This window comes from Choristoneura fumiferana, chromosome 8 (assembly GCF_025370935.1).
Source record: "Choristoneura fumiferana chromosome 8, NRCan_CFum_1, whole genome shotgun sequence".
NCBI lineage: Eukaryota > Metazoa > Arthropoda > Insecta > Lepidoptera > Tortricidae > Choristoneura > Choristoneura fumiferana.
In genome coordinates this window covers 14,538,690-14,548,335 of record NC_133479.1, presented here as the reverse complement: position 1 = coordinate 14,548,335, position 9,646 = coordinate 14,538,690, and the positions used below count along the sequence as shown (strand labels likewise).

The following is a 9,646-nucleotide window of genomic DNA, read 5'->3' as shown; positions in this document are numbered from 1 at the left end:
GGAGGTACACTATAAATTTCATAGATATAAAGAGCAAGACTGAGAAGTAACTCACCTTAGCGTTTGCGCCACGGACTGTATGTAGGTGATGCAAGTCGATCTACAGTGTATGTACCTAACATTGTGTAATTTAATTATTAATTATGAAAATAGCTTTAAGTTATGTTGCAGTGCCCTACAAAAGGGTTTCATGTTCGGGAAAATATTTTAGTTTAAAATCCTAACTATGTACCCATGAAAGCAATGATTAAAATGCATAACCTCTAGTATCTCACGATCTGGACAAAGTCACAAGCGAAAATGTAAAATACGGCCTACCGGCACTACCTATAGTGCCCTAAAATTCTAATTAGTCTGTCTGTTACATTTTCAGAAAATATTGGGAACTAAATATAAATTTGTCAAGCTATCATTTACGTTGTGCCCATACATTAGCTTTTTTGGATACATTTATTTATTTAACAAAAATATACATAAAGAATACAAAATATGCAAATTACATATTACACTAATGGAATATTTCAATTCAAATACCACATCATTGTTTTCAAAAATATAAACTTTTCTTAAAAAAAACAGCCAAGGCACAGCTTTAGCAATTTTCGCAAACAAAACATTTTTGTCAGATATTTTTATAACTGTCATTTGACCATTTGAACCAATGGTCAGATGTACCATATTGAATACGTCATTACAAAATGGCCGCGATGATGTCAGCAGGGCTACTACGAAACTCGAAGTTCGTGTCGTGCGGTCCCTCTGACACATACTGTTTAATACGAGGCCGAGAGGGACGGTACGATACGAACTTCGAGTTTCGTAGTAGCCCTGCAGGTGGTTTGCGGAGCGGCGAAAGCCAATACTACTGGGAGGCGACTTAGGATTCAACTCCCGAATTCCTTATGCGATCAGCCCTCTCACTCGCACTTGCGAGTTCAATTAAATACGGGCATTCCAAGTGCTGCTCGTACGTAGTACTTGTACTGTGATACAACTCAGTGTGGTAAATATACTTCCGAGTACTTGTTGCCCCGGATCGCACGCCCTTATTTAATTTCTTCTGCTTCAGTTCATGGATTATCAGGACGTACATTTGGTCCTAGGTTAGTCGACCAAGTAAATTATTTTTAAATTTGGAAAACAAGATATGAGAGATAATGGTCGATGAAGGATCCAGTCCAACATGAGTGCTATAACATTTGTTTTATTTCTGACAGCTTCATGTCAGAAGAAAATCAATGACTCGTGGTCACATTGACTTCAAGTGTAACTGGCCTATGATCTGGCCCCCTGGCCTAATTTAGCAAGTCCTTAACCCTTTTCCAGGCATAGTGCTGATAGCGACCTTGCTAAATTTACAACATGGTAGTAAATCAATTGTTGTCGTCAAAAATATTATTCGTTTTAACTATGTAAAATTGTGGTCTATTTTGTAGTAGCGTATCTAAATTCGCGGGGCCCGGAAAACGGTTAAATTAAAACTAACTGGTATTTCTGAGTATGTAATTTAAATAAATGTATCTCGACTCACCAATGAACATCTTGAATATTTTACGACAATATCTTGCAACAACTTCCTTCCGACTTCAATGCAGTTGAAGACAAAATTGATATGTAAAATAATCCTTGCACTTCTTCAATACTTGTTTTATATTTTTATGTACATTTGTCTTAAGGGCGGTAATAAGGAATTACGAACGAGAGTATATTAGAAAAGTCGAAGACTGAGGCTTAAATGAGTCGATGTTCGTATTCTAGTACCGCCGTGCGACATACAATGTTTTTCATCACATTTGCGAGTAAATATTATATTTCTAATTTCTCAAACCGACCACGCTTCAACAAGCACATTAAGGTCGAGGGTTTTTTTGTTGCAACCAGGTCATGATTCGGCTGTTACGGGCAAGTGTGATGAAAATAACTTTAAAAGTAGGAACGGAACGCTTTGTGATTTATTTTAAGAACACCCAAAGGCAATGGAGAGTTTTGTGACAGGTCAGTTAGCGCTGGTATCGTGAGTTCGTTTGACAATCTTTGGCATTTGTCACACGTTTGTGATTGGTTTTATAACCCAATAGACCAATCGCAAGCAAGACTGTAATGCCGCATTTACACTCGCGTACGAGTAGCGAGACGAGGCGCTAGGCGAGGTACCATCAGCCAAATAAGAGGTCTATAAATTTTTAAACAAATTCCTATTAAATGAATATGTCGAAGTCGAACTTTCAAGTTAACAGACACGTGTCTATTGGCATTATTGTTTTATGACATGCAAACGATTATCAACTTTAAGGTGGTAGACCACATATATGGCTGATGGTACGAGGTGAGTGTGACTAGACAGACGCGCGCGCCTCACTTGCCCCTCGCAGCGCTCGCGTCCGGAGCGGTTTTTGAGCATGAGTCAAAGGATTCGCGCTCTCGCTTCATTCGAGTTTGAACGTTGTGCCGCGCAGGTTGTAAGCTCAAAGACAACTGAACTCGCCACGAGAGCACAATACACGTAACAAGGCAGTATCGACGTATATATATAGACGGCCGTATTCTTGAAATTTATATAGCGCTAGGGTTGGCGATTACAAAAAGTAAAACAGACGTGTGTAGATTTTTATTGTATGTGTGTAGTTTTAGGTGTAGGAATAAAACATATATTCATTTTATGATTATTTATTTATTTATGAATTAATTATAAGTTGGTAATAGAAAAAAAATTGCGTCAATTGCGGCAAGTTCGAAACGACTTGTTGAATTTTATGACATAAAAAAATCTCATTCTTAGAAGTTTTCTATGAAGTTTTATTTTAAAAAAATTTGGTAGACAAGGACACGGTAGTGGCCACAGGTTTATTTCTTTAATTTCTTTGAAAATAGACGCTAACATTTTGTAATTTATGTGCTTCCTTTTCTGGAATCTGGAATCTTTCCTCCATTTTTTCAAAGTAATTCACGAAATCACCGTGAGGTATTACCAGGAGATTTGTAACACAAAACGAACTTATTTGTGGGTATTGTTGCTATTAAATCGTATTTGTATCTTATTCGTATATAATATAACCTAACCAACAAGAAGTTGTCATTTCGAAGTTCAATATCTCAAAAACGGCTAAACCGATTTTGATTAAACATGTCTAACAACCATAGAAAACCTACTTTCAAATAAAGAAAACCGCATTCAAATCGGTCTACCCATTTAAGAGCTACGATGCCACAAACAGACAGACACACAGCGGTCAAAGTCATAACATCCCTTTTTTGCGTTGGGTGTTAAAAATGGGCATTAAAAGCTACCACATGCTTAGCCGACCTCCCCATAAATTTTGAATTATCTATGTATGTCATTTGTACCGAAGAGACAAACAAGAAAACGAATTAAAGTTATAAAGACTAAGGGGATGTTTCCCCACCCGTTGATTAATTTTAACTGACGGATAAATGTGATGCCGTATCCGTTTATTCGAATAAAACAAACAAAGACGGCATCACATTTATCCGTCAGTTAAAATTAATCAATGGGTGGTGAAACAGCCCCTTTTTGTTTCGGTAGGTACTTAACAAAATGCAAACAATCGAAGTATGTTTTAAACTAAATACGTTTTTAAAAACGTGAATTCATAAATTCGTTCGGATTTATATTTTGATAGAAGACTTAATTTGTAAATAGCAATTTGCATATTTTTTAAATGAAATTTTCTTTAAATAGACAAATCAAGATGGTTTACATTTTGTTGAGTAGGTATCTAGACAAATACTTTTACCTTTCAGCACAGCAGGAAGTTGGAAAAATTACAATGTTGCTTTTAACACCGTTGAATTTAGGCACCCGTAAACACTGCAGTATACACGTTGTCGTGACGCCGCCATTATTAAATAATATATTATAGTACCTAGTTACTTAGTACCGAGCGCTTATAGCCACGTTACGGAATCGAAACGGGGGCTAATAGAGCGGGCGGCGCGGCACAGCACTCGACTAGCGACCGGACGGCGCGGCGCGCGGCGTGGCACTGCGTAGTTTTGTCTCGCGAAGATTGGTTAGCGGCCGTGTAAATAGCGCTTGGCTGTGTGCGTGCGTCGATTCGGGCGCTATTATGAAGTCGAATTACTGCCTTGTCACGTGTATTGTGACGAGAATGTAAACAGGAAGTTCATTTACCATCGATCACGCAAGCCGCGGGCGAGATATGAGACGAGGCACGAGGCGAGTGTAAATCTAGCATAACGTGCAACGGACCTCACGCATCTAACGCCATCTAGCGATGTTTCGCCCGTAAAAAACCCTCATTGGTGATACCAGTAAGCTGTATAACTGACATTGGTCGACTACACAAACCGCGCCTACAACTTGTCGATTTCCTGAATAAACCTACATGAGAATGCTTATTACGAGAAGCACACTTTCTTGACCTCCGACTTGCCTTCACCATTTCTTGATACCTCGTGGTAGTGCGACACTTGGTCGATGTGGCCGAGGGAGTCGATGAAATCTTTGTCGTGCGTGATTATAATGAACATGAAGTTCTTTTGGCTCATACGGTCCTGGACTATCTCGTTGAGTGCCATACAGAGGTATTTCACGTTCTCCTCGTCGAGATTTGTCGTGGGCTCGTCCAAGGCCAGAACGCCGAATCTGAAAATTTAAATAATTCAGTGTAATGAGGGGTTCAGGCTAGGGTGATGAGCTAGTTGGCGCTAGTTTTCGTGAGGTCCATTTGGTTATCCCATGGGAAATACATGTGTACTTTTCCAGCACAAAAACTATCCTGTCCTTCCCGGGGTTTTAAACTACATATCTTTATATAAAAGTTTTTGGTAAAAAAAAACATTTTTAATACAAGCTTTTTTGCTGACTGTACTTGCAGATTATTGCATTGTCCCAGATTTACATAAGTATACCAAATTTCAAGTCAATTCGATCACTGGAAGTGGGTCAAATTTAACTTGCAAGATTTGAACAAAATAAAAAATCATACAGCGCAAGTTAAATAAAAGCTTGTAAAAAGTAGCCTATATCTGATTCCAGACATTGAGCAATCTACATGTGGGATCGCGTGAAGGAAACAACTCAACAAATTAAAATTAACAAAACATTGGAAAACCCCCGACTTTGTCACTTCAAAGTTCAATATTTTTTACAAAAAACATGTCTAAGAACCATCGCTAGAAAACCTGATTTCAAATAAGAAAACCGCATTCAAATCGGTTCACCCGTTTAAGAGCTACGGCGCCACAGACAGACACACATAGCGGTCAAACTTATAACACCCCTCTTTTTGCGTGGGGGGTTAAAAAGAGTTTAAGTATATATCAATAATATAATTAAAAGTTTGTTTACAACAAAAGGAACAAATAAGAAGTGTTCCAACTAAGCTCACCAAAATGTATCTCAAACTGTCTTACTCATTCGCTCGTCCCATTAATCTACAGAAGTCTCCGGTCCATTTGTCAACAAATCCACCTCCATTATTACATACTAAATTTTATCAAAGTCCTACCGTTTTAGCTCGAAGGAGTTAAGGACACACGCACTCACATAAAAACTTTGTGGATGAGGGATTACCTGGTACTGAAGGTTTCCGCTAGAGCTAGCCTTATGATGAGGCAGGCGAGCAGCTTCTGGCCTGCACTACATCTCCCTCGCATGTCTATCTCAACACCGTTCTTACATTGCACCACTCTGCAACGATACAGTATTAATTAATTTTAGAAAATCATTAATGGCAGTTTTGCTTCTTTTTACAAATGTGCTCAATGTGAGAGGGCTTATTTTACTTAAGCCGGGTACTCACCAGCGAGCTGTAACTGTAACCGTTGCACGTTACAGTTACTAAAAATCATAGTGAACTGTATACGTAGTTCGCGAGCGGAACGCGCTGTGCTCGCAGCGAGCCGATGACGGCCAGGTACTCATTGTGTAACTGTAACCGTTGCACGTTACTGTAACCTAAAAACATAGTGTGTACTAGCAGAACATGTGCGACTCGCAGTGAGCCGACGAGTGTCGGCTTCTAGAAACTCGTTACTGTATCTGTTACAGCTCGCTTGATGAGTACGCTCGGTGAGAATCATTGTGAAGATCGTTTCACGCGTACACACTAGAACCTCGTAACGTAAATGTTCGTATACAGTTACAGCTCGCTAGTGAGTACCCGGCTTTAGAACGACTAGTGGCTGCTACAAGTTGCGGACGCCTTTCCTCATACATTTTGTGTAACATCGGCGCACACGAGCCATTAGCTGTGGGAGTCAACTCGTTCGACTTAAGCGCACACACGGCCACAGTCGATGTATTCAAGCCGCAAGTGGCAGCCACTGGTGGCGACGTGTAGTAGTCTCGACTGAACCACTAGTTGTCGCGATTAGTGGCGGCGATTGGTGGCCATAATGTGCGGGCTATGATGTGGTAGGCAGGTCACTCAACTTTTTAGTGTTGTTATTCTCTCCCGTAACTCAGGAGTGACACACTTTGTTTGAAAAAATGTATTTGCAATTTATACTATTAGCACACTAACGAGATGAGCCATAAAGGAATGGCCTTAAAACTGTCACAACTTGTAACTTTTAGTGGATTTGGGTCGATCAACTTTTTCTTGCCAATACCTGTCCGGTGCAAACTTTTCATGATTTTGAATAAAATAATTGAATTTCGTTAATTTTATTGTTTCAATTTCAAAATTAGAACTATTGTGGTCTTGTTTACACAATCAACTTTCATAATGTTATTCAAAATTATGTGAAAAAAAGTGACCCAGTGGATAATTTTCAAGTTCCATACTAAATTGCGGTGTCCCTTAGACATAGTCGTCATGGAAATTGCGGTATTTTGTAAAAATATTCCTAGACGAGTCTCATTAAAACTTAAGAATTAGATACTCGGACACTATGTTAATAATAAAATTGAATTAATAATTAATTTGAAGTAATTTTATTATTTTTATTAAATTTTTAATTGTTTGTCCTTACTGCTTCGATAAAATCGGGTTCCGCTGAGTCACAGGGTAAAAAGTATGTATAAGAGCAAAAAAGAGAGAGACAGTCAATAGACGGACCAATAGGGAACTGTCTTTCGATCGCGTGATTGTTGTCTCGTCACGCAGAAAGCTCCGATTGCTCGGCCATTTCGTCCGTGACTCTGAGCAAGGCAGCGTGTGTATACTGTGGTTCTGCTGGGTGACATCGAAATTCGGGTAAGTACGTATTTTATTTACAAATATTTTATTACTATTATGTAGCAAACGTGACTGGAATGTCCTTGACGTGTTTGGATTAGCAACATTAGAGATATTTTTTGAGAAAAATTAATTTAACCGTTATTTTTCTCTTGAGTCACAATTCCCTTGAGTCACATAAAACGTGACCCAAGAGAAAATACGCCGTGAGCAAGGAGAATTTCTATAGCTTTTTTATGTTATCCTTGTAAATAAGGCATAATGTCGGTACTTGGCATAATAGTTTCATTTTAAGTTCAAATGGGCTTATATTGAAGTAAAAAAATCACCTTTTAAACGAAATGTGCTTAAAAAATATAGGATTCTAAGCTTGATCCGTCTTTACTGGTAACATTTTAAGTTAAAATGCTTGCTTTTAAAGCCTAATCATTATTATGTGAGCTGCGGTTCGAAGATACTGAATGTTCTCAACTCTTACTCTCTCCTTCGCAGTCGGATAAAAAGAGCGCCCTTATTACATACACGTAAACATTAGATTATACTAATACTACTACTATACTAATTCATTGTAAGGTCTGAAATAAGGCCGCTTTTTCTATTCACGTGGCAGTGCTTTTCTTCGATTGCTTACGCTTTAATGTGTTTTTCAGCTAATATGGGCTTAACTGCAGCAGAAAGACAGAAGCGATATAAAGAAAAATTAAAACAGAATGCAGAAAAGTATGAAGAATATAAAAAGAAAAAACGAGAAAATTACCACAAGAAGAAAAGACTTGTAAAGGATTTGACACCAAAAGAAAGATACAACGCTAGAGTGATATGGAAATTGAGAAAGAAGAATGTAAAACAGCGGAAACAAAACCTCAACCGTGTTCTCGATATTACACCTCCCAGCTCCCCTTCTCTAATTCAAGAGCCCCTGAATGAAGACGTGAACTTACCCGGAATTGACGCAGCACCACTACCACCAGGTCCAAAAGATAAACCTAATAAAAAAGCGCAAGGCAAAAAGAAAATAAGAAGAGATCGTTCCAAACTACATAGAGATAATTTAAGACTGAAAGAACAGGTAGAAAAACTGAAAAGAGAATGCGAAAAGTATAGAAAGCGCTGCCAAAGAAACGGAATTAAAAAAATCAAAACACGCAAAGTAGATGCAAAAACTAAATATCAGCAGCTATCTACAGCAATGAAAGCAAGTTATCAAAGGATGAAAACACTAAAAGAAAAAAGGATTCTAAAGAATATTATGGAAGAAGTAGAGGGCCCTGAAAAACCAGGTATAATTGAAGAATCTTTAGGAATTACATACAAACTGAGGACATTAATGAAAGTAAAAGTTTCTGCAACGAAACTCAAAAAAATAGTTGAAGCATTTTTTCTTAGAGATGACGTTTCCAGAGCTACTGCTGGAAAAAAAGAGACTTGTACAATTGATGGGCAAAAAATACAAAAAAGGTTTTTATTAGACAACATGAAAATATTGTTCAAAACTTTCAAGCAAGAAAACCCAGGAGTGAAGTGTTTATTTTTATTTTACCAGGAACAGACCACGTTATGTTGTGAATGCGCGTCTTTGCAGTGGACGTGAAATGCTCTTATGCAAAGTGCATACAAACCAAACCTACAAGGCCCGTGCATAAAAACAAGGGGGTGTGTTCATTATTCCAATGACATTAATGCTTTGGTGGCTGCAACAGTCTGTGATCCTAAAGTCCAAGCTTTGTAAAGTGTGTATTTGGCTATCTGATATGTTTACGATAGAGACAAGAAAATTGAACCGATTAGAAGAAAAGAGACAGGGAATATCCACCATGAATGAATGGGGCAAGAGTGAAGAATTTTATAAATGTGACATGGATAAAGAAGAAGCACGGAAACAAATAATGAGAAGCATGAAATTGTAAAAGTAAAGAGAAAGTAAGGGATCATCAAAAAACCTCTCTGAAGAGTTTAATATAGGAATATGTAAAGAAGTATTAAAAAAAGCATATATATCAAATCATGAACGGTCCAATTTTTCATAATTTTAGAACAAGCCATTTGAAGTATTACAAAGTAACAAAGAAGCGTGTGCTATTTGTAGACTTTTAGTGAAAAATTACACGTTGTGTAATCTCTATGAAAGATTGATCTATTCTATTCAATTTGTTGGGGTTTCAAGGCAACAAGTGTCACTGCATTACGTCGTTGTATCATCTGAACACTGGCGACCATAAGAAAACATGTTGAATCTTATTTGCACTGTCTCGTCTAATACCAATCACCATCCAAGCGATATGGAGCCGCATCTTTGACTCCAATACTAAAAAGATATTCAAACCAGGTACCAAAGAGTCATGAGACTGCTCAATTTTTTTTCAGATGGGATCCATTTAGTCATATACACTCCAAAAACAAAAATTATCTATTTCCAACTCATCAGTTCACCATTTTGTGGTTGACTTTGGTTTTACAGCAATGTCTTGGTCCTTTTTGAA

General features: G+C 37.9%; 2 protein-coding genes across 2 annotated transcripts; one reads left to right on the top strand and one right to left on the bottom strand.

The window, feature by feature from the left end:
• Positions 1 to 2,024: 2,024 nt before the first annotated feature.
• Positions 2,025 to 5,679, bottom strand: LOC141430052 (DNA repair protein RAD50-like). The gene is made up of 2 exons (XM_074090596.1): positions 5,558 to 5,679; positions 2,025 to 4,627 (listed from the first exon to the last, which is right to left on the bottom strand). Exons 1-2 carry the CDS (start codon positions 5,638 to 5,640, stop codon positions 4,381 to 4,383), a joined length of 330 nt encoding a protein of 109 aa, XP_073946697.1. The 5' UTR covers positions 5,641 to 5,679; the 3' UTR covers positions 2,025 to 4,380.
• Positions 5,680 to 6,571: 892 nt separating this feature from the next.
• LOC141430245 (uncharacterized) lies at positions 6,572 to 8,757 on the top strand. The gene is made up of 2 exons (XM_074090853.1): positions 6,572 to 7,184; positions 7,817 to 8,757. Exon 2 carries the CDS (start codon positions 7,822 to 7,824, stop codon positions 8,755 to 8,757), a length of 936 nt encoding a protein of 311 aa, XP_073946954.1. The 5' UTR covers positions 6,572 to 7,184; positions 7,817 to 7,821.
• The last annotated feature ends 889 nt before the right edge of the window (positions 8,758 to 9,646 follow it).

Bases quoted from the DNA above. Each gene is read 5' to 3' on its own strand.
- LOC141430052 (XM_074090596.1), bottom strand. From the start codon at position 5,640: ATGCGAGGGAGATGTAGTGCAGGCCAGAAGCTGCTCGCCTGCCTCATC. The intron at 4,628-5,557 runs GTAATCCCTCAT...TTAAATTTTCAG, and splicing joins GCGGAAACCTTCAGTACCAG to ATTCGGCGTTCTGGCCTTGG.
- LOC141430245 (XM_074090853.1), top strand. From the start codon at position 7,822: ATGGGCTTAACTGCAGCAGAAAGACAGAAGCGATATAAAGAAAAATTA.